Source organism: Sylvia atricapilla, chromosome 23, assembly GCF_009819655.1.
Source record: "Sylvia atricapilla isolate bSylAtr1 chromosome 23, bSylAtr1.pri, whole genome shotgun sequence".
NCBI lineage: Eukaryota > Metazoa > Chordata > Aves > Passeriformes > Sylviidae > Sylvia > Sylvia atricapilla.
In genome coordinates this window covers 4818682-4840144 of record NC_089162.1, presented here as the reverse complement: position 1 = coordinate 4840144, position 21463 = coordinate 4818682, and the positions used below count along the sequence as shown (strand labels likewise).

At 52.5% G+C, this 21463-nt stretch overlaps 1 protein-coding gene across 1 annotated transcript in view; it reads left to right on the top strand.

Annotated features, from left to right (window-relative positions):
* The window catches only part of POU2F3 (POU class 2 homeobox 3), a 44464-nt gene that overhangs the window by 345 nt on the left and 22656 nt on the right, over positions 1-21463 (top strand). The window contains exons 2-4 of the mRNA XM_066334604.1: positions 4424-4477; positions 5094-5162; positions 17765-17799. Coding sequence (XP_066190701.1) covers positions 4424-4477; positions 5094-5162; positions 17765-17799 — 158 coding nt within the window. The remainder of the gene's footprint in view (positions 1-4423; positions 4478-5093; positions 5163-17764; positions 17800-21463) is intronic.

Here is a 21463-nt window from a genome sequence, read left to right as displayed (position 1 = left end):
TTCCTCGCTCCTTTCTTCACTTCTTTTCCTGCCTCTGGGGTGAAGCGCCCACGTTCCTGCCGGGGGATGGATGCTGCCCTGAGCTGTTTAGGGGGCTGCCAAGCCGTGCCCGCAATGTGGGAGCAGCGCTGCCGCTGCCAGCCCCAGCCGGGGTCACGGAGCAGCGCACAGGGCTCTTTGGGTGCCTGGAAAATGAGGATTTAGTGCCTGAGCAGAGCCTCCTGTCATTGGGATAACGCTGGGAGGAGGGAGAAGGGATAAATCCGCCGAGGGATGCGGCAGGGGTGGAGGGGAGGTGTGCGAGAGGGAGATGGGACACGGGCTGAAAGGAGAAAAGTTCACGGCGAAGAGGGAAAAGGAGGGAGAAATGAATGAGGAGGGAGCTCCGAGGGAGGCTGGGTTGAGTCAGGAATGAATGAACAGCGATACTCAGGGACTCCTTCCAGGGGGCTGATCCGGAGCTGCAGCTCAGGCGCCCTCACATCCCCTCCGAGCAGCCCTGCAGCGAGCTGGGAACAGGAGCAGCCCCTGTCCCAGGAATAGGAGCATTCCCTGTCCTGGGAACAGGAGCATTCCCTGTCCTGGGAACAGGAGCATTCCCTGCCCCGGGAACAGGAGCATTCCCTGTCCGGGGAACCGGAGCATTCTCTGTCCCAGGAACAGGAGCATTCCCTGTCCGGGGAACCGGAGCATTCTCTGTCCCAGGAACAGGAGCATTCCCTGTCCGGGGAACCGGAGTGTTCCCTGTTCCAAGAACGGGAGTATTCCCTGTCCCAGGAACCGGAGCATTCCCTATCCCGGGAACCGGAGTGTTCCCTGCCCCAGGAACCGGAGCATTCCCTGTCCCAGGAACAGGAGCACTCCCTGCTTCAAGAACCGGAGTGTTCCCTGTCCCAGGAACCGGAGCATTCCCTGTCCCGGGAATAGGAGCATTCCCTGCCCCATCCCCCGGAGCCGTGCCCAGCCCCGGCTCGCCCTGCCCGAGCTCAGCCTCGGCTCCAGCCCAGGGGCAGCACAACGGGAACACGGAGCTGGAATTGGAGCAGTGGTGGCAGCCAGACGCCGACAGCCCCGTCCTGGCCGGGACAGGATTTGGGGATACAGGAGCCACGTGCCCCTTAGGGACTTTTGGGCTTTGTGCAGCACAAAACGCTCCGCTGGGGCCAGGGGAGGATGCATCCATCACTCTGCCCGGCTCGTTCCCTGGCATGGGCTGTTCCGGGCACACCTCGGGGCTGTGCCCAGGGCTGGCAGCCCCTCCACAAGCCCAGCCCGTGGGCTTTGGGCTCGCAGACAGGCCCGCAGGGCGAGCGCAGCAATGCCACCACTTCACCCAGTGCCAGTGGCGTGACAGAGGTGGCCAAAGCCTTTGCTCCACGGCCGTGTCCCAACCTCTCCAGGGCTCTGCGATGCCTCTGTGGCCAGCCTGAGCGGGCTGGGGAGCCCTGGCCACGAGGAGAGGCTGCCAAAGAGGGAGGCTCGTGGTCTTGGCTCGGGCTGTGAGCCCGACAGGTCGGAGCACCTGCTCTGGGTGTGCTCGTGTTGGTGTCTCTTGGGGACGCGTCCCCCGCAGGCTCCAACCCACCCCTCCACCCCTCTGCCGGCCTTGTGGGCGACTCTTTCTTCACCAGGAGATTCCCCAGATCGATACCGTGCCCTCTGCCACAGCCGCTGGCATCGCCCCCAGGCTGGATTTGGGGCTGTGGGTGTGTGCGGTGCTCCCACTCCCCACATCATCCCCCCGTGCTGCCAGAAAGGCCGGAGCTTGGAGGAGCCTTTCTGCAGGGAAAGGAGCCCAGCACAGGTGGGAGGGAGGTTTTTTTCACCCCTGTACAAAAAGCAGTTCAGTTTTGGGGTCCCTCCCTCTGTAACAAGCTCCTTGCAGAGCTGTGCTCAAGTTTAACCCCAGATTTTATCTTGGAGGTCTTTTCCAACTCGGATGGTTTTAGGAGAAGACACAGCTCCGGGGGGCTGCCCAGGCTCCACACACTGTCCCCTCTGCTGAGACATTCCCTGGTGGCTGCCACCACCCCTTCACCGGGCATTTTGGCTGTTTCACCTCTCTGCAGCCTCCCGAGGGGCTCAGGCACCTCAAGCCCAGCAAACTCCAGGTGATGCTCACAGCCAAGCCGAGCTCCCGCCTCCTCCACCATGAGATTCTGCTTTTAAAGCCATCAGAGCCGGCTCAGCCTCTCACCCGCGCCCCAACAGCTACGGGGGAATGAGGCCTTGGGAAAGGCTCGAGTTGCTGACACCGTTTGTTTCGGTACAAATAGAGATGCAGATCCATCCCCGGAGAAGCGTCTGCACGGGCAGAGCTCCTTTGGTCTGCCTGAACCACCCAGGCTGCCCCTACCCCCAGCTCACTTTGGGATCTGGGGCAGAGCAGCACATTTTTAATATGGCCCAGGCCACAGTGGCGGCTCCTAATAGGGCTGTGGTTAAGAGTTAGGCTGTCCTAAGCCGGGTTATTTTTCCCAGAGAGGTTTTGGGGTTGTTGGTTTTTTTGGGTTTTTTGTCGTTTTGTTTTTTTTTCTCCTGTGTGTATTGCTAAGCTGGCAAAGCTGTGTGGAAGGAGCTGGACTCACAGCCTGCCCTGTCTGGTGGTGGTTTTGAGGATGGAGCAGGGGTCAAAGCTGGGTTTGCCTGGCTCTGGTTGTAGAGGAAGGGTCTGGAGTGTCCATAAAAAGGTGTTGGGTACAATTAGATTAGAAAGGAATTGCTCTGTGTGTCTGCTCCTTGTTCTCAAAGACCCCTTAGAGAGTTCTGGTGCTGCTCTGTTGTCCATAAGGATCCAAAATCTGCCCTAAACCTTAAACCTCTCAGATCAGCAGGCAGAGATTCCCTTTTCTTCCTGCTTATTTTTATTTTTTTTCCCCTACAAGATATTCCAACTCTAACAACTTGTGCACGTTTACAGGGGAGATTTGAATCTGGCTGAAAATAAAATTCCTGTGCATGGGAATCCCAGGGCATCTCCTTATCTCCCAACTGCAGGAGGAGGGGATTTACCTGGTGGATAACATGTGATATGCAATCAAGGTGCAGCAGCCGCTCCTCCTTCCCTCAGTTTTTAATGGCAGAGGGGTGTGGGGTCACTCCTGCAGGATGTGAATTTTTCCTTCTCTCTTTTTGTGTCTGTCCTCCCTCAGCTCTGAATCATTCCAGCTCTCACCATCTTAGGAATTAGATATTTTCTTTCCCTAATTTTTTTTTTTAAACAAGTTTTCAAGCTTTCTCACCAAACCAAGCACCAAACTTCTGCAGGCTTTTAGATTATTTTTCCCTTCCTCTATTTTATGAGAACTTGCTGCCTTTTTTTTTTTTTTTTTTTTTTTTAATATTTTTTTGGCAGCCAGCAAAACTTTGTGCTTTGTAGATTGCCTAAGTTAGGGTCCCTTGGCAGTGGTACAAGACAAAAAGATGTTTATGGCTGATGGTAATTACTCTTCCTGCAGTAGAAATGCTTAGAAGCCCCACTAAACGTTCATGTCTTAATTGCAGAGGGTTTATTTGAAGGGGGGAAAAGAATAAAAAAATCCCACAACTCTTTTCTCCCTCCTTTCCCCCCCCTCCTCCCCTCACTCTTTAATATAATTTAAGGGAAGGAAGTTTCTGAAGTATGTGAAAGTTTCTGTGCTCTGCTATAAAATCCTGATTTTTTTTTTTTTTTCTTTCTACCTTTATTCATTTGCTGGAGAAAGTTTCAGACTTTCAACTTGATCAAAGCTACGAAATCCTGGCCAAAAAAAAAAAAAATAGAAAAAAAAAAAAGGCAGATTATCTGCTGTTTGCACGCGGAGGGGGAAGACTTTGAATGTGGGGAAAAGAAAACCTGCAGACACACAAAGCCCTGCCTGTCTTGGGGCGAGCAAAAGAGGGAAACGGGGATAAAAAAAACCCAAACAAAATAAAAATCCAACGGGGCTGCTCTCATCCGTTCGGGAATAACAAAAGGTGGCTACGGGGAAGAGGAAAAAAGGGGTTTGCATGATGCTTTTAGGTGGCTTCCACCTGCCTTCCCTGCCCCGGCGAAACCACAGCAAACACCGGCCCCGCTCGGCCGCGGTTGTTATTCCCCGATGCAAATGGGAAGAGTCTGTGGCCGGGATTGGCTGCAGGAAGCACATGCAAATCACTCCAATAAAAAAAAAAAAAAAAAAAAAAAAAAAAAATTCTTTCTTTTTTTTTTTTTTAATTTTTTTTTTCTTTTTCTTTGCTTCACCGCTCCCCCCCCAAATCCCCAACTAGTCTGGAAATAGTTAAAATTCCCTGTGGAAAGGGCGGCAAAGCTGAGGGGGTGTCCATCTGAATTTGAATAGGTATTTCCCCCCCTTTGTCCCACCTCGGTGGCCTTGGCCTCTTTTTAGGCAGGGGACGAGCAGCCCGCGGTGAAGCTGACCATTGCCACCTTTTCTTGCAGCTGTCCCCGAAGGAGAAAGTGGCCCCGGCTGTGGTGGCAGTCATCACTTCAAGGGTAAATGACACATTTCTTGGCGTGGGTGAGGACGGGGGTTGGGGACATCACTTTGGGGCAAGGCAGAACCTTGGGTGTGATTTTGGGGGTTGTGAACATCTGCGAGGGACAGAAGAGAGGAGAAATAAAGTGCAGGCAGAGGCAGCAGGGGAAAAAAAAAACCGAGTTGGGTTTGAGCCATTTGAAGGACAGGGAGAAAGGCTTTGGGAGGATGCTGGAGGGACTCGGCAGCTCTGCAGGTGTGGGAGGGTGCTGCCACAGCCAGACCACCACAGCAGGTTTGGGAAGCCTGACCAGGCCTGGGGAGCTCCTGAATCCAGCCTTTATCCCGGGGCTGAGGAGGGATGGGCAGGGTGAAACCCCACAGCAAAGGAGACGGAACAGGAGTGAAGGAGCGGGGGGCTGCAAAGAGCAACAGGAGGGAAAGTGCATCCTCAGAGCTGATGAATATTCTAGTGCCTGGATGTTGAGGAATCAGAAATTTGAAAGTCTGATGGTTTATTATAATTACACACATTCATTTGTGCTGTTTAGTGGGAGCCACATGTGCCTGTTGCCTGGGACTGTGACCTGTTATTAAAATCAGTTGTGCCTCCTTGGTTTTTTTTTTTTGCAGAGATGAAGATGAGCGGGGATGCTGCAGATTCCACAGACACCCGGCACGAACCCGACCAGGTGGAGCCAGGTAAGGAGGGTCTGCGCTGGCACGGGCAGGAGATGGAGGAGAAAGAAAAGAAAAAGAAAAATTAAATTAAAAAAAAAAAAAAAAAAAAAAAAAAAAAAGGAGAATGTGGGTGCTGGAAGTTTCTCCCGTGCTTTTTTTTTTTTTTTTTCCTCGGCTCCTGTTGCTGCTGTTGCAGCCTGGGAGTTGATCAGGAATGCGCTCCGGGCTAGGATTGCGTTGGTATCTTGATCGGCGATGCAAGATCCCTCCTGTGGGACAGCAGCGAATCCCTGAGCGCCTCCCTGATGTCCTCAGTGGGTTTGACATGGAAATTCGCTCCCGCCTCTGCCACAGCGATAATGGCTCTGGATGGAACAGCCCTGGTGCTCCCAGCTCGGGTTGTGCCAGGAGCTTTTCCTTAGGGAAAACAGCCTTTTCTGGGCTCTGTGTGTGCGGGGAAAAAATGGGAGGGACTTTGGGAGTCATCAAATCCAGTTGGGGAGTTCCAGCAGAAAGGGATGGAGAGGCGTGATTGGGTTTCTCAGCTCACGCCTGACCCTGGGCGGGCTCCAGCTCCTCCACGGAGACAGTCCTTGGATTTGGAAGGGTACAGAGTGATCGTGTGACAATGGCAGGGATGGTGTGAGCACTGATTCCTGCCAGGTGACCCCCTGTGAGGTGACAGGGATTGTGTTAGCACTGATTCCTGCCAGGTGACCCTGTGAAGGTGACAGGGATGGTGTGAGCACTGATTCCTGCCAGGTGACCCTGTGACAATGACAGGGATGGTGTGAGCACTGATTCCTGCCAGGTGATCCTGTGACAATGACAGGGATGGTGTGAGCACTGATTCCTGCCAGATGACCCTGTGAGGTGACAGGGATGGTGTGAGCACTGACTCCTGCCAGGTGACCTCCTGAAGGTGACAGGTGACTGATTCCTGCCAGGTGACCCTGTGAAGGTGACAAGGATGTTGTGAGTGCTCATTCCTGCCAGCTTTGCCCACCACGAGGTGTAACAGGCAGCCGAAAAATCAGGTTTGTGTTTTGGTGAGATTTGAATAGAAGGCCCGAGCCCTGTAATCTCCCACGGGGCCACGGTCACATCCCTTTTTAGGCAAATGAGCAGCAATAAGAAATCATTTTAGCTCCCACTGGGTACAGCAAATGAAGGTTATTAAAAGCTATAGGCTTAGAAATCAACGCCTTTCGAAACAAAAGCTGGTGGAGACAATGTAGAAGGATCAAAAATTCTCTGAGCAATGAAGAGCCCCAAGCTTGGGCCAAGGGAAACTTTGCATGGAATGATTTTCCTCTTGGAAAATTGGAGATAACTTAGGAGGGGAAAAAAAGAGATTTTGAGTAGCAAGAGAATTCCAGGTTTTAGAAGGACTAACCCTTGATTTAGAAATCCTCTGTGCTCTTGGCTGTTAAACTGGGTTATTTGCCATAATCTCAAATGGAGATAAAAATCTGTTTCTCTTCACATCCATGAACTCTGATTGACTTTGCCCAGCTCAGCTCCTGCTCGGGGCTCTCAAATCACCCCAAGTTGGGATTTGGGATAAACGAGCAACAAACACATCCCCAACAAACACTCCCCAGGCTCCTCCAAAAAACCCCAAAAAAACCCCAAACCTGGGAGCTGTTACAAGGCCTTAAATGGGGAACTGCAACCCCCTGAAATATTTGGCACTCATTGACGGGCGACAGGATTAATCAAGATTAAATAAAAAGGGGCTTTAATTCTGGTATTGGCTGTTATTAAGTAGTGGAAGGTTCTGGCTGCTGCTGTCAGAGTCAGAAGTGTTAAGGCAGAAGCTGGCAGCACATTTGGTTGGATAAAATACGGGGGAGTTTTTATTTTATTTTTGATTTTCCAGCTTAAGCATCCCAGACAGCCATTAGCGTGAGCTGCAGCGCCTCTTTTTAGTGGTAATTGGGAAAAGAAAGCAGAGCAGCGGAGTCGATTTGTTTGAAAATAACAAAACAAAACCAACCAAAAAAAAAAGTTCACTCTCGGAGCCTTCAAATCAAGCAGGGAAATCAGGACGAGTAAATCGCCTTCATTTGCACAGAGTGGCACAAAAAAGAAACCTGTTTAAATGGCTTTTGGGGTTTTTTGGTTTTTTTTTTTTTTGGTTGTTGTTTTTTGAGGCTGTCCTGGTGATTATTTTGGGGGGAATTTTTTTTGTTGGTGGTGGTTTTTATGGTTTTTGGGGGGGTTTTTTGGGTTTTGGGGGGTTTTTTGGGGGGGTCTTTTTTGGTCTGTTCGGGTTCTTCTGGGAAAGGACGCACTGCAGAGCTTTTGGGGGAGAGTCCCCAGCAGCAAGGCCAGCCCCTCCTGAGAGTGTCACCCTTGGGGACACCTTGTAGGACCCTCGAGGGGTGGTGGCATCACCCCCTCACTCACCCATCCAAGATGCAGCTCCGGGTGTTTCACCCAAACCCTCTCGGCTCCTTCCCCGAGTTCCCTCGCCTCTTTCAGCCCTTTTCTGTTTATAATCAACAAAACTCTCTTTGTGCCGAGCTTCCCGGGAAGTTTTGGTGCTCCTTTGCAGGCTTTGTTCGAGGAATATTTACTGCAGCTCCCTAATAGCGGCGTGTTTTGGTTACCTGCTTCATGTGGGAAAAGGCTCCGTGTGTTTTCTGATGAGTCATTAATTGAATTTCCCGTTTCCTACCGAATTAAGGCAATCCCAAGAACCTCGTTCCGCTCTCCCCCCCCTCGCCGCCGCCAAAAGAGAGGTCTTTTACCCAAATTAACAATATTAGAGCTAGAAATCCTCCGAGGTGCAGGTAGCCAAAGGTTTTTCATCACCAAAAAAAATGCGGGCTGGCTCCAAAAACTTGAGAAAAAAAAAAAAAAAAGTGGAATTAAGCACCAAAATGCTTTTGTAAACCAAGCCCTTGATCTAAAACTGATGCCTAAAGATCTGATGGGAAGTGTCAGCAGCAGAAGAATAATTTCATCCTTTCATATCTCCGCCAATTCCAGGCTTAGAAGATGGAGGGGGGGGGAAAAAAGGGGGTAATTTGGGGCATTGTTCCACTTTGAAAGCGTTTGAAATAATTGTGGGGGGTTTTTCTTTTTTGGAGAAGATTATTAAAACCGTTCACCTTTCGTAGGAGGTTTGGAAGGCTCAGCGCCTTTTTTTTTTCTTTTTTTCTTTCCTTTTTTTTTTTTTTTTTTTTCATCCAATTTCATAGAAAATGTTTCAGGGCTTTAATATATATATATATATATATTCTCCAGAAACTTGTGGTTTTGTGATCCCAAATCTGCCGGTTACAGTGAAACGATGCCATTTACAAACCATTCTTTTAAAAAGACATGATCTCTGAGGGTTCTCACCGCCCAACCCTGCGAACACGAATCCTTCCCTTAATTCACCTCGGAATTTTATTTTCATCGTGCGAGTGAGGGGCACCGCGAGGGTTGGTTTGCCTTCCCCATCACCCCGGGGATGCGGGGCGGGTTGATCAGGGATTATCCCTCTGCTTTTAGGGTCCTTTTTCCCCTTTCCCTGCGTGATTCCAGCCTTGGCACTGGGGCCGGGCTCCCAGCGAGCCTCCATGGGGGGTAACGAAGAGCAGCGAGTTTTCTGCTTGGCTCCGAGCTCTTTTCATCTTTTTTAAACTGATGAAAGCCATGCCAGCTGATTTTTTTGATGGGAACTGTGGGGGCTTGGCAGTGCCGAGTGTCGCCCCTGGTCCTGCAGCCCCCGGGGCAGAGATCTCCCCCTTCTTGTGGTTTATCTAAAGCCCTCGGTATCTGATGCAACAGAACGCTGAGGTGGGACTTGCCCCTGTCTGTCTGTTTGTTTGTGTCAGACACTTGTTCCCCGCTTATCTCCTCCATCAAAACAGGTTACACCAAGCCGAGCTACTTCCCTTTGATTTCATCTGTTGAGGCTACGGGGGGGAAGCCAAACTTTTTCCACCAAAAGGGCGATAGGGAAGCGCTTCAAACACAAGCACGGGGAAGGGAATAGCTGCAGGCAGCGCCGGCATCTTCCCTCCCCACCCTGTAACCCGGGGAGCCCAGCCCTGCCAGCGGGCTGGGGTGTGCTGGGGGGGGATGTGGGGTGTCCTGTGGGACCCCAAAAGTGCCCTATGGGACCCCAGAGGAGCCCTACGGGACCCCAGAGTTGCCCTACGGGACCCCAGAGGTGCCCTACAGGACCTCAAAGGTGCCCTACAGGACCCCAAAGGTGTCCTACAGAAACCCAGAGGAGCCCTACGGGACCCCAAAGGTGTCCTACAGGACCCAGAGGTGTTCTACGGGACCCCAAAGGTGCCCTATGGGACCCCAGAGGTGTCCTACGGGACCCCAAAGGTGTCCTACGGGACCCCAAAGGTGCCCTATGGGACCCCAGAGGTGTTCTACGGGACCCCAAAGGTGCCCTACGGGACCCCAAAGGTGTCCTACAGGACCCAAAAAGTGCCCTACAGGACCCCAGAGGTGCCCTACAGGACCTCAAAGGTGCCCTACAGGACCCTAAAGGTGCCCTACGGGATCTCAAAGGTGCCCTACGGGACCCCAGAGGTGCCCTACAAGACCCCAAAGATGTCCTATGGGACACCAGAGGTGTCCTACGGGACCCCAGAGGTGCCCTATGGGACCCCAGAGGTGCCCTATGGGACCCCAAAGGTGCCCTAGAGGACCCCAGAGGTGTTCTACGGGACCCCAGAGGTGCCCTATGGAACCCCAAAGATGTCCTATGGGACCCCAGAGGTGCCCTACAGGACCCCAAAGGTGCCCTAGAGGACAGCCCTGCAGCCCTGGGGTGGCTCCTGGCGTGGGGGATTGGCTGCGCCAAGAGAAGTTGAAATTGCATGTTCGGGAAAAGTCATTTACTGAAAAAGCGATGAAGTATCGGAATTGGGGAGGGTCTGGGATGGGGTGCGCCGAGGGAAGGTTGGGTTGGAAATTAGGAAGAAGTTTTTTACTGAAAAGGTGATGAAGTACTGGAGTTCAGGCGGGTTTGGATGGTTCTTGGGATGGGAGATTGGCTGTGCCGAGGGAAGTTTAAACTGGATGTTAGGAAAAAGATTTTTAAGAAAAGAGTGATAAAGTACTGGAATTGGGGAGGGTTGGGGTGGCTCTTGGGATGGGGGATTGGCTGTGCTGAGGGAAGTTTGAATTCTATATTAGGAAAAAGATTTTTGCTGAAAATGTGATGAAATATTGGAATTTGGAAGGGCTTTAGAATTTGGAAGGGCTTTGGTGGCTCTTGGGATTGGGGAATTGGCTGTGCCAAGAGAAGTTTAAGTCAGTTGTCAAGAAATAAGGTTTTTTACAGAAAGAGTGATCAATTATTTGAATTGGGGAGGGTCTGGGGGATTGGCTGTGCCAAGGGAAATTTGGATTGGATGTTATGAAAGAGATTTTTACTGAAAATGTGATAAAGCACTGGGATGCTCTGCCCGGGCAGTGGTGGAGTCACCATCCCTGTGTGTGTTTGAGGACACACTGGATGTGGGCCCAGGGTTTAGTTGAGGTGTCAGGGCTGGGCTGGACTCGATGATCCTGAAGGTCTCTCCCACCCCGGTGGTTCTGTGAACTCTGTGATGCTGTGGCTGAGCCCAGGAGCTGGAGGGGATGGGGCAGGAGAGTGGCTGGGCTGCTGGAGCTCTGGGCTCTTGGTGGCCACGGGAGCAGGGTCATACCTCCTTTGCAGCTGGGCTAACTGTTCTGAGTGCTTTAGGATCCCACAGGATCATCCAGGGCAGCTCCTGGCCCTGCTCAGACACCCCAAAATCCCACCCTGTGCCTCAGAGCAGTGTCCAACCCCTCCTGGAGCTCTGGCAGCCTTGGGGCTGTGCCCATTCCCTGGAGAGCTGGGCAGTGCCACTGGTATCCAACCTTTCCCTGAGCTCCATCCCAAACCTCCCCTGACCCAGCCCCAGCCATTCCTGGGTCACACAGAGCAGAGGTTGGAGCTGCCCCTCACACTCCCGTGAGTTCTGCCCTCATCTCCCCAGTGGAGAGCACTAATGCAGCAATCTTCTCTCGGGGGGTAGGAAAGACCTCAAGAAAACCCTTTAAACCCCAGCAAAACCGAGCGCTGAGGGGGCTGTGAGTGTCTCCTGGGTGTCCCTTGTCACATCCATCCCTGTGGGTGCCATTCTTCATCTTCAGCCTGTGCCAAGGTGTGAGCCCCACGCACCTTCCACGGGACAGCCAGCCCAGAGCCGGGGCAGCTCTGAAACTGGACACCAGCACCTCCAGCCCAGCCCAATCCCCTCCCAGCGCCGCTGCAGTTTGCATGAAACCCGTGTGTTCACGGGCAGGTGGAAAATCAGAGACTTTGCCTCAGTCTGCCCGTGCCGCACACTGAGTTCAGGTGAGAGTGCTGCTCTCTTCTGCACCTTTCTGGGGGGTGAGAGGAGTCTGCAGGTGCTGCTGCGCCCCGGGGTGGGCAGCACAGGGCCCTGACCTCTTCTGGCCTCTGGGAATGAGGCTGTTTGGGGCATCCCATGGGGCAGAGTCTCTTTGGAAGGTGATGGATCACGCTGGGATAAAGTTTGGGGGTTCTGGCCTCTTGTGGCAGCCCCTAACTGAGGTGAAAGGATCTAGCGGAGGTAAGGGCTGGCACATTGGGCTGGGGGCTGCTCAGCCCCAGCTGGGTTTTAAAACTATTATTATTATTATTATTTTAATTTTTTTTTTCTTTCTGGGAGCTTTTTTTTTTTTTTTTTTTTTTTTTTTTTTTTTTTTTTTCCCCTTCTGCCTTTTGTTGTTCCCTCCTCATTTGGGGCTCACAAGCAGCTTGCCAGGGCCAAAGTCTTTTGAGGAAACTTGGCCTCTCCCAGCCCCACGCTGAGCTCAGGGCTGGGCTACGCCTTTGCTCCCCAAGGCTGGCTCTCCCTGCTGAAACTCCCCTCAAAGCCTCCAGGATCTCTCTGGTCTCTTCCCCCCGCAGCCATGCACAGCCCCAGGACAAGGCCCGGGTAAATGAAAGCTGCAGCAGTTGGGCTGGAAACAGCTGGTTGCTATGGCAATTGGGGCTGCTGGGGATTTGCATAAGGCTGATGATTTTCATAGCACAGCCACATTTAAGGCAAGCAGGAGAAATTTCCATATTCCCAGCTCCGAGTCAGTTGGGGCGTGGGGGAGGCCAGGAGGGGGATATTTGAAATTCAAATGAAGGTGATTAGGGTTTGAGGTTGGGTTATTTTATTTTATTTATTTTTTTTCTTCTTTTTTTTTTTTTTTTTTTCTTTCTTTTTTTTCTTAAACATCCCATTATGGAAGAGGATAAAAAAGGATGGGGAGGGGAAAAGGGGAACAAAAGGCTGGTTTGACTTGAATTCGAGGGGCAAAGGAAGAGCTGGTCTGATCTGCCTCTTGCCTCTGGTCTCGCAGAAGAGACTTGCCCTCTCCCAGCACCTGCAGGTGAAATGTTTTCCGTGGGAACAACTGCTGCCCTCGGGTTTCCTGCTGGAAGGTGCCCAGGTCTCCCACACTCGTGTCCTGCTCCCCTGCCCCACACAAAGGGGCTGCAGAGGGACCCGGGGATGGGATTTCTCTGAAGGCATTTCTGTAACCCAGGGCTGCCCAGCCAAATGAGGCACTGGAGTGTTCAGTGAAAGCTTCCCCTGGAGTCTGGAGCTGCCTGAGTCAGCACAAGATTCACTTTTTGCTCACCAGCCTTGGCTTTCCCATGGAGATGCTCCCCATGGTTTGGGGTTTTTGTGTCTCAGGAGCAAAGAGTTCAGATTAAAACTGCAACCCTGGCTGTCTGAAAACCCACCCCCATCCTGCTCACACTTAAAAAAAATCACTTTTTAAGCGCCTCGGGAGCACCAAGCATCCCAGGCAGGGCATGTGGGAATGCAGGGAACTGACTGGAACCAGCCCAGCTGCAGTTCCTGCTCCCCTCAGTGCTGGTGGGAGCAGCTGGGGGGATCAGGGGTGGTCACTCCGTGGGGAAAAGGTGACCCAAGGGAGCTGCCAGCACTCAGGGCCTCCTGCTGGCCCTGGGGGAGTCGCTGCTGTGGCTGCTGGGACAGCAGCATGAAGGCCATGCCTTGTTTTATTTTGCCTGAATTTCCAAAGTCAGTGGGAATGCTGAGGGGATTTTGGTGCTGAATATCTTGTTTTGCTCATTCCTTCAGTGCAGGTGAGCGTTTGGCTTCATTGACAGCTTGTGGGGCACGTACTGGTTACAGTCACAGCAATTGCCACTCTTTTCTCTACCTTGGGCATCTCTTCACTTCACACCTTGTCTGAGGGGAGAGATTTGAAGGAGTGAGTTTATCAGAAATACGCCCTTTGAAAGGCACCCTGCACCCAGCCAATCTCCCGTGGCTTCATCAGCTGCAGTGCAAAACTCTCCAGGATGGGGGAGATGAATCTTAATTTTAGATATTGGATCTTCGGAGGCTGCAGCCTGACCTGCTCACCCCAGGCAGTCCCTGATGGGAACAGGCATCTCCAGAGGGTGATTCATCCCTGTGCCATCTGTCTCGGGGGCGAGAGAGGAGTTGCCCTCTGGAAGCTCCTGCCTCCTCTGCATGGCTGCAAAGGGAGCCCGGAGCAACAGGCACCTCCAAATTTCAGCCATCCGAGCCCCCTGCCTGGTGTGTGTGTGCCTGGCACTGCTCCCCCGTTCCCCTCCCGAATGTGCCGCACCAAACTGATTCCCTGCAGGAATTCCCCAGCTCCTGCTGGAGGCTGGGATCACCTCCTCATGCCCCTGCCCCTCCTGAGCGTTGGGGTGAGCTCAGAGCAGAGCTGTCGGTGTGGCCAGGTGAGAAGTGTCACTCCCTGCAGGTGTCACCTGCCCGTGTGAAGATGAAGGCCACCCTGATTTGACTTTTCCCCCCATTAAGGTGCTTTTATCCTCGCGGGCTGGACTGGCTCTGCAGCTCTGCTCCCCGTGGATCCTTTGGCTTTTCCAGGGGGGGAAAAGCTGCCCGGAACTGCTGCGCTGCTCCCATCCCCAGAGAAACCTCCCCAGGCAAACTCGCACCAGATCTGATGCCAGGTTTATGCAAAACAGCTGCCAGGTGAACCAAGGCGAGCAGCACAACCCTGGGCTGCCGGGCTGGGGGAGCCAGCCGAGCTTATCACTGCTTTTCCAAAGGCCCGGGAAGGGCAGGGGGAAACCTCGGTGATGGGCGAGCAGCTGGGAATTGTAGGGGCTCTGAGCAGATTGAAATCCCAGGGCTTCCCCAGCCTCCTGGAATTTCAGGAAGGAGAGGACTGTGATCCAGCAGATCCCAGAGGTTCTGGATCCCGCTTGTGTCTGGCTCGTTGCAGCAAAAATCAAGTTGTTGGCTGGGCTGAAGCTCCATTAATGTGAGCGGAGTTCTGGCAGTTTGCAGCAGCGGAGAGAATCTGCTGCCACTTACACTTTTCTTCCTTTTTATCTCCTGGAGCTAGAAAAGATTAAATCTTAAGTGCAGATTGTTTGAACAGCTCGTTCCTTTAAGGAGAGGAATGACTACTGCAGTGTGAGTCCTGATGTTGACAGAAACTGGGAGGAAACTGAGGCTATTTTTATAAAGCATTTGTAGGAAAGTTACAGTTCAACTGAAAGAGGAGAGCTGTTATCCCTATCACACCCAAACCTTGGCTCCAAGCTGCAATCACTTAAAATTAACATTTACTGAAACAAGAAAAGAAAAAAAAAAAGGGGGGGGGGCAAGATTTGTTTGCAAATGAATCTGCCCAAACACTCGTTGGTCCTGCAGAGATTTGTGTATCCAGCTCCAATTTACATAACCACTGGGAGCAGAAATCACCCCTCCCAGTTTTAAATCTCTCCTTCTTGGACATCTGAGGCGGAGCTGGTTGCCCCTGGGTCCCTTTGGAGTCAGCCAGGAGGAATAGTCATCTCCAGAGGGCCATTCCTGCAGGGAGATGGGCGGCTCAGATAGGGGCAGGAATGGCCTCTGGAGGTGCCTCCTGCTCCTGCTGTCTGCCCAGGCAGCCCCGGGCAGCTCCCTCACACTCTCTTAGTGCCAGGCTCCAGGAATATTTGCTCAGTTGGCACAGAATTCCTGGCTGGGGTGCTCCCAAACCCCCTCAGTTGATCCGCAGGGATGTGGAGGATGCTGTGTCTGACTGGCAGGAGAGGAAGGGACAAAGGAAAGGCGCCAGTGTGGCAGCTGGACCTGCCTGTGGAGGCAGGGAGGAGGCAGAGGAGGGGAAAGGCCGTGCTGGAGGATGTGGGGCTGTGCAGGGAGGCTCTGTTCCAGCTCTGCCTCTCGGCTTCCAAGTTTTGGGGTGAACGGTGGTGACTCAGCCATCGTCACTGAGACCCAGGGATTCCCCTGCAGCCCTTTGAATCTTGCCTCATCACCAGCGAAGCTCCTGTCTCCAAGAAACCGGGAGATTACCTTTTCCTTCCTGTTCTATTTTAGCAGCTGGGAGCTTTTATTTCCTCCTTCCCTCCTGGCTTTGCCTCCCTTCAGCTGCTGCCTCCAGATCGCATCAACCACCCCTCCACACACACACACACACACACAGAGCCCGTGGGGGTTTCAAAGGGAGAAACTGCAGGCCTTGAAGATGCTCCCGCGGTCCTGCTCAGGTGTGGGGATGCTGATTGTGATCATCCATTAGCGCTATCAGCATTCCCATCGCTGCATGTGCCCTCCTTGGCTTTTGGGGCTGGAAAGGAGCTGGAAGGCAATGAATGAACCCCATTGGTGGGGAGGGAGCAGCTGGAGAGAGCTGGACAGGGAGCAGAGGGGGTTGGAAGGAGGGAATTACACAGAGGGGGAAGAGATAAAGGGCTGAGATTGGGGAGGGAAAAAGCTGGGAGACAGCAGGCTGGGAGGGAGGGAGGAAGGAAGAGCAGGGCAGAAATGCAGCCAGGCTGGGGGAAAACACAGAGCTGGTTGGGCTGCAGAGGGTGAGGAGATGGAGATCTCAAATTGGGAGAAAAGTTCAGAGATGGTTGGGGTGCAGAGGGTGAGGAGATGGAGATCTCAAATTGGGGGAAAAGCTCAGAGCTAGTTGGGGTGCAGAGGGTTGAGGAAATGAAGAGCTCAAATTGGGGGAAAAGTTCAGAGCTGGTTGGGGTGTGGATGGTGAGGAGATGGAGATCTCAAATTGGAGGAAAAGCTCAGAGCTGGTTGAGGCGCAGAGGGTGAGGAGATGAAGAGCTCAAATTGGGGGAAAAGCTCAGAGCTGGTTGGGGTATAGAGGGTGAGGAGATGGAGATCTCAAATCAAGAGGGGAAAGCTCAGAGCTGGTTGGGGTGTGGATGGTGAGGAGATGGAGATCTCAAATTGGAGGAAAAGCTGAGAGCTGGTTGGGTTGCAGAGGGTGAGGAGATCTCAAATTGGAGGAAAAGCTGAGAGCTGGTTGAGGTGCAGAGGGTGAGGAGATGTCAATTTGAGGGGGCAAATTGACAAGCTCGTTCTGCCATGGCCCTGCTCAATAGCACAGTCCACAGCTCAGTTTCCACAGTCAGTGCCTTTTGAATGTCACAGATTAAATCTCCAGGGCTGTTTCTAGACAGCAGAGAGCAGCCACGAAGCTGCTCTGTTATCCCTGACTCTCCAGTGTTTTGCCATCCGTGGATAATTGTACCAAGCACACTCCCCCTCAGGATCCACGCTGATTCACCTGGGAATACTCTGTGCATGGAAAAAAAAAAATTAAAAAAATGTGCTGGGATAGGAGAAAGGCTTGTTCAGTGGAGGAAAGTCCATGGGAGAGCTGGATTTTCCCTCCTGCCTGCACAGCCTCCTCCCAAGCACTCTCCAGCTCTTTGCAGGAACCCCGAACTGCTGGAAAACACGAATGTGTCGGAGCTTGATCAGATCACGGGCTCTGCTGCATGGGGAACGTTCTCCTGGAAAAAACCAGCAGGAGCAGGAGGCCTGGGGGCTCGTGCCGGTGGGATGTGAACAATTCCAGGCTCTTGATCACAGACCGGGCTGCACTGGCAGGGAATGGCTTGGGGAATGCGTTGCAAAGGCCAAGGGGTGTCTTGGGGTTGCCTGTGCAGCTCGAGAGCTTCGTGGAATCCCTTAAAGCGTTCGGCTCCGCGGAGAGCGCAACCTTGGCCCTGTGATGTTCTTGATGAATTTGGCAGGTGTGATGGTGGAGGGGGGGATGTTTATCATCAAAGGGGAATGAGTGAGGGCCTGTGCGGTACCTTCAGGCTGAAACCTGTCTGATTTCTTCCCCCTGTGCCTGCCAATCTCTTTTTGGAATCAAGGAGACGCCTCTTGAGCACAACCCCACGGCACCCTGTGTTCCTCCAGATATCCCGTAATTCCCCGGTGCCACGCGGGTTCCTGAAGGTCCCGGGGTGAGCAGCAGCCCTGGTCACCTGTTTGCTGCCCTTGTCCACTGCCAGACCTGGATTTCCTGGGGATTTGTGATGTCCTCCAGCTCACCTCTGCTGGAATCTCCCTCACCCTTGGCCGGGTTATCTCCCAGGCAGGAACACTTTTATTATCCCTCAGCAAAGGCTGGCACCACCTAAACACTGCAGGAAGCCTTCTTCCTTCCATTTCTGCACCTTCTTCCTCCTCTGGCTCTCCCAGGGCCAGTTTTTTTTTTTTTTTGTTCATGTGTGTTCCAAGTCCAGGAGAGCTCCCACCAATGTTGTCATTAATACTGAGATGTTTTTTCTCTTTGTTTCGTTGTAGGGAATGAACAGAATGGGCTGGATTTTAACAGGCAGGTAAGATGCTCCCTGGCTTGCCAGGTGTTCTCCTCCTTTCTGGCTGGTTTTTTTTTTTCACTTGCTCATCATGCTGCAGCTCCTGCAAAGAGATAAAAAAACCCTGTGAGGTCAGAAGGTGCCATTAAACCGACCACAGAACTTCTTCCCAGTTCCCCTTGTGGGATCCAATGACAGATTGCACCTCTGGTTTCCCTCTCCCTAATTCATAGAAGTTCAGCTAATTGCAGAGTTCCTTTAAATGACCATTTGCTTGTGGGGTTTTTAAAAAAGAATATTACATTGTTATTTATAAAAACAGAAAGCACCTCAGTCATGGTGGCAGGGGTATGAATTTCTCCCAAATTGTCACAGCCCCAGTGCTGTGACAGTGGCACTGGCAGCTCTGCGGTGTGCAGGGACAAGGGGCTGGCTCAGGAGCGTCACTAAAAACGAGGTGGTTTGAGGTCTTGGAGTGCACAGGTGAAATTCCTGTCTGCAAGGCAGCAGGGAAAGGGACAGCGGGTAAAAGTGTGGGGCAAGCAAACCCCAAAAGAGCAGCTGAGGGGCCACATCCCTGCTGTGTGTGTGCTCTTCTCCCCCCTTTGTCCAGCTGAAAGCATTCCCCGGCTCAGTGAGTGCCTGCACATCTTCCTAAAAATCCCTGAGTGTCCCGTGAGGAGGTGGCAGCCCTCTGGAGCCCTTGGATCTGTGCAGACACTGGACACTGCTGGCAGGCTGCGGAGGCACAGGGTGCCCATGGAAGTGTCCAAGGCCAGGCTGGAGCAGCCTGGGATAGTGGAAGGTGTCCCTGGAAGGTGGAATGGGATGAACGTTAAGGTTCCTTCCAGCCCAAAGCATTGTGAGGTTTTAGGGAAATGCTCTTGGGGCCCAGAGCTGTGGCCAGCAGAGCTGGACTGAGCCCTGGCAAGGGACAGAGGAGTCTGGGGAGGAAACGCTGCCCTGCTGCAGGGCCCCAGCGGGGCTGCGAGCTGCAGCCAGGAATGCACAAGGGGCTGTAACTCCAGGGACACACTTGAGGCCGACGTTGGCACAGCAGCCTGTCCCCTTCCATCATGCATTCCCCAAATCCGAGGGCTCCAAGGCTTTCCAAAGGCTCCCAGTGAGCAGCTCTGGGCAGCTTCACCTTCTCCACGCGGCTTTTTGTCCCTCAAGCTCCCCTTGGTGGCTCTCCCCGTGACAAATGTCAGCCAGGCTGCTGTTGGGTTGTTTGCTTTGGCTGCTCCAGCTCTGGGTGGGTCTCCCTTTCCTATCAAAGGTGTCCTGACACGCTCAGCCATCTTCCAGGATCCTGGAATCTCCAGCTGCAAACAAAAAGCCCTGTATCTGCAGCCCAGAGCACGGGCTCACTCTCCACACGCCCGGGGAAGAATCCAACCTGCTCCTCGGGGGGATAAAAGGAAATTCCTTGCAGATAGAAAGGAGCAGGAGTTTGGAGAAGAATCCAATCTGCTCCCCGGGGGGATAAAAGGAAATTCCTTGCAGATAGAAAGGAGCAGGAGATCATTCCCTGCTGCAAACTTCTCCTATGGCAACACCAAGGAGCTGGAGCTGGGCTGGGGCTGATCGAGGAGAGTTGGTGGAGCAACGCTGATTTACACCCCAGCTGATCTGACCCACCATCCTCTGTATTCCCCTGAGTGATGCCAGGCAGTAGAAATATCCTCCTCTTAAAAAAACAAATTGTGGATTTATGATTTTCTTTTTTTGGATTTTTTTTTAGGCAGCATTTCCACTTTTATTTTTCTCCTCCCACCAAAACGGCGCCACAAAATCCGATTTGTTCATTCCAGCTTGGCTGTGTGACTGAATAGCCCAACTTAGCTGGGGGATTTAGCAAGGTTTAAACAGCAAAGGGCTCTGAATGAGCTCATTTTATAATTTTGTTTTATTTCTAATCTGCTCTGATTGCCCAGAGTCCACCCAAGGGGTGTGCAGTGATGCCAGGGATGGGGATGTAACAGGCCCTGAGTGGACACACGCCTGTGCAAGTGGCTCTTTGTCTCCCTCTCTTGGTCCTCCCAAAGCCATGGGCAGAGTGATTTTAAATCATTATTATTTAAAATAATAATTACTATTTGAAAGCATTGTTATTTAAAATAATGATTATTATTTTAAATTATTCTCTCAAATGAGCAGGAGCCCGAGCGCACACGGGCTCCACACTCACATTTAGGGTTGACCTCAGCTGCTGGTGAATTCATCCTCAATTCAGCAAATAGATTTCAAATGACTGAAATGAGAAAAAAAAAGGAAGAGAGGAGAGCTGGGGAAAATCAAAGTGTTTTCACGTAAAATCAGGTGCCATGCTCTTTCATTAGGGGTGGAGGTTGGTGGGTTTTTTAATTTGGTTTGGGGTTTGAGGTTGGTTTGGTTTTTTTTTTCCTCCCTTTTTCGTTAGCTTGCAATTCAAGTTCTCAAACCCGAAGCCAGGGCAGGATGGTTTGAAACCCAACTCCAAACCGACTGCAGGAGCTCTCTTTGCCTTTATTTGGAGCGCTGGGCTCTAATCACTTTGAAGATCATAAATCTCACCTCGTTTTAAGCCTCTCCCCCAGCCTTTGTAGATGGCCTACATTTCAGGTCTGCTCCCCTGCCTCCCGTGCTGCGCTCCAGGCGGGATGGGAAGGGTGGAGTGACCTGGTTAGACCCCTTCTGCCTCCCAGCTCCCTGCCGGAGCTGCTCTCACCCTGCAAACGGCCGGGGAGGGAAACTCTGGCGGAGTTTGAGGTTTTCGAGCAGTTTGTGGGTCAGCCCTGCGTTTTATGAGAAAGCTGCCTCTGATCCCTCAGCCTATTTGGCAAACATTTCTTCTCTCTCTCTCTCCCCCTCTTCTCCTTTCCCTCCCTTCTTCAAACTCTCCTCCCACCTGGATGCAACAGTAATTTGTATGTGAATGAGAGGGGAAAGGGTGTGGATGGAAAAAAGCAGCATCTTCAGCCTTGCCTATCTGGTTTGGCTTTTTTTTTTTTTTATTTAGCGAGTCTAATGCTGCTTGTTTCCTGTTTATGGCCAGGGAAATGCAAAGGCACGGTAATAAACTTTCACCTTGGCTGCTGGCAGCCTGCACAGGGACATCTGCCTGCTGTGGGGTTGGGATGGTGGCCAGAGCGTGGCAGGGACACATCTGAGTGTTGCCTCTGCCTTCTCCTGGTAAAATCCAAGGCCAGTTTGCCTCCAAAGGGAGCAGGACAAGGGCTGGGAGCGCTGGAACGGGAGATTTTCCTGCCCAGGTGCTGCGGTTCTCCCCAGGCCTGGTTGGGTTTTAATTCCCCGCTCAGCCTTTAGGAAATACCGGATTGTTTGTTTTTGTAGCTGCTCTGGAGAGCCAGGTGTCTGGAGCTGAGCCCTGGGAGAATGCTGCCTGCTGGAATACACACAGGATGGAGGGCTGAGGGCTCTGGGAAGTGCCAGGGCTTGTGTGAGCGGTGTGAGGGTTGAGCCCAGCTCACAGCGATGTGCATCCGCAGCTGGAGGAGGAGGATGCACAGCTGCTGAAGCCAGGAGCGCTTTCCCAGCAGGGGAGTGATGGCAGGACCTTCTTGGTCCAGGGAGGAATGCAGGATCAGCTCTCCTCCTTCCAGAGGAGGGAATGAGAGCTCCTCTCCAGAGCTGGGAGGGAAAACATCCCTCCTGAAACAAAGCTGACAGGTTTTTGTGTGAG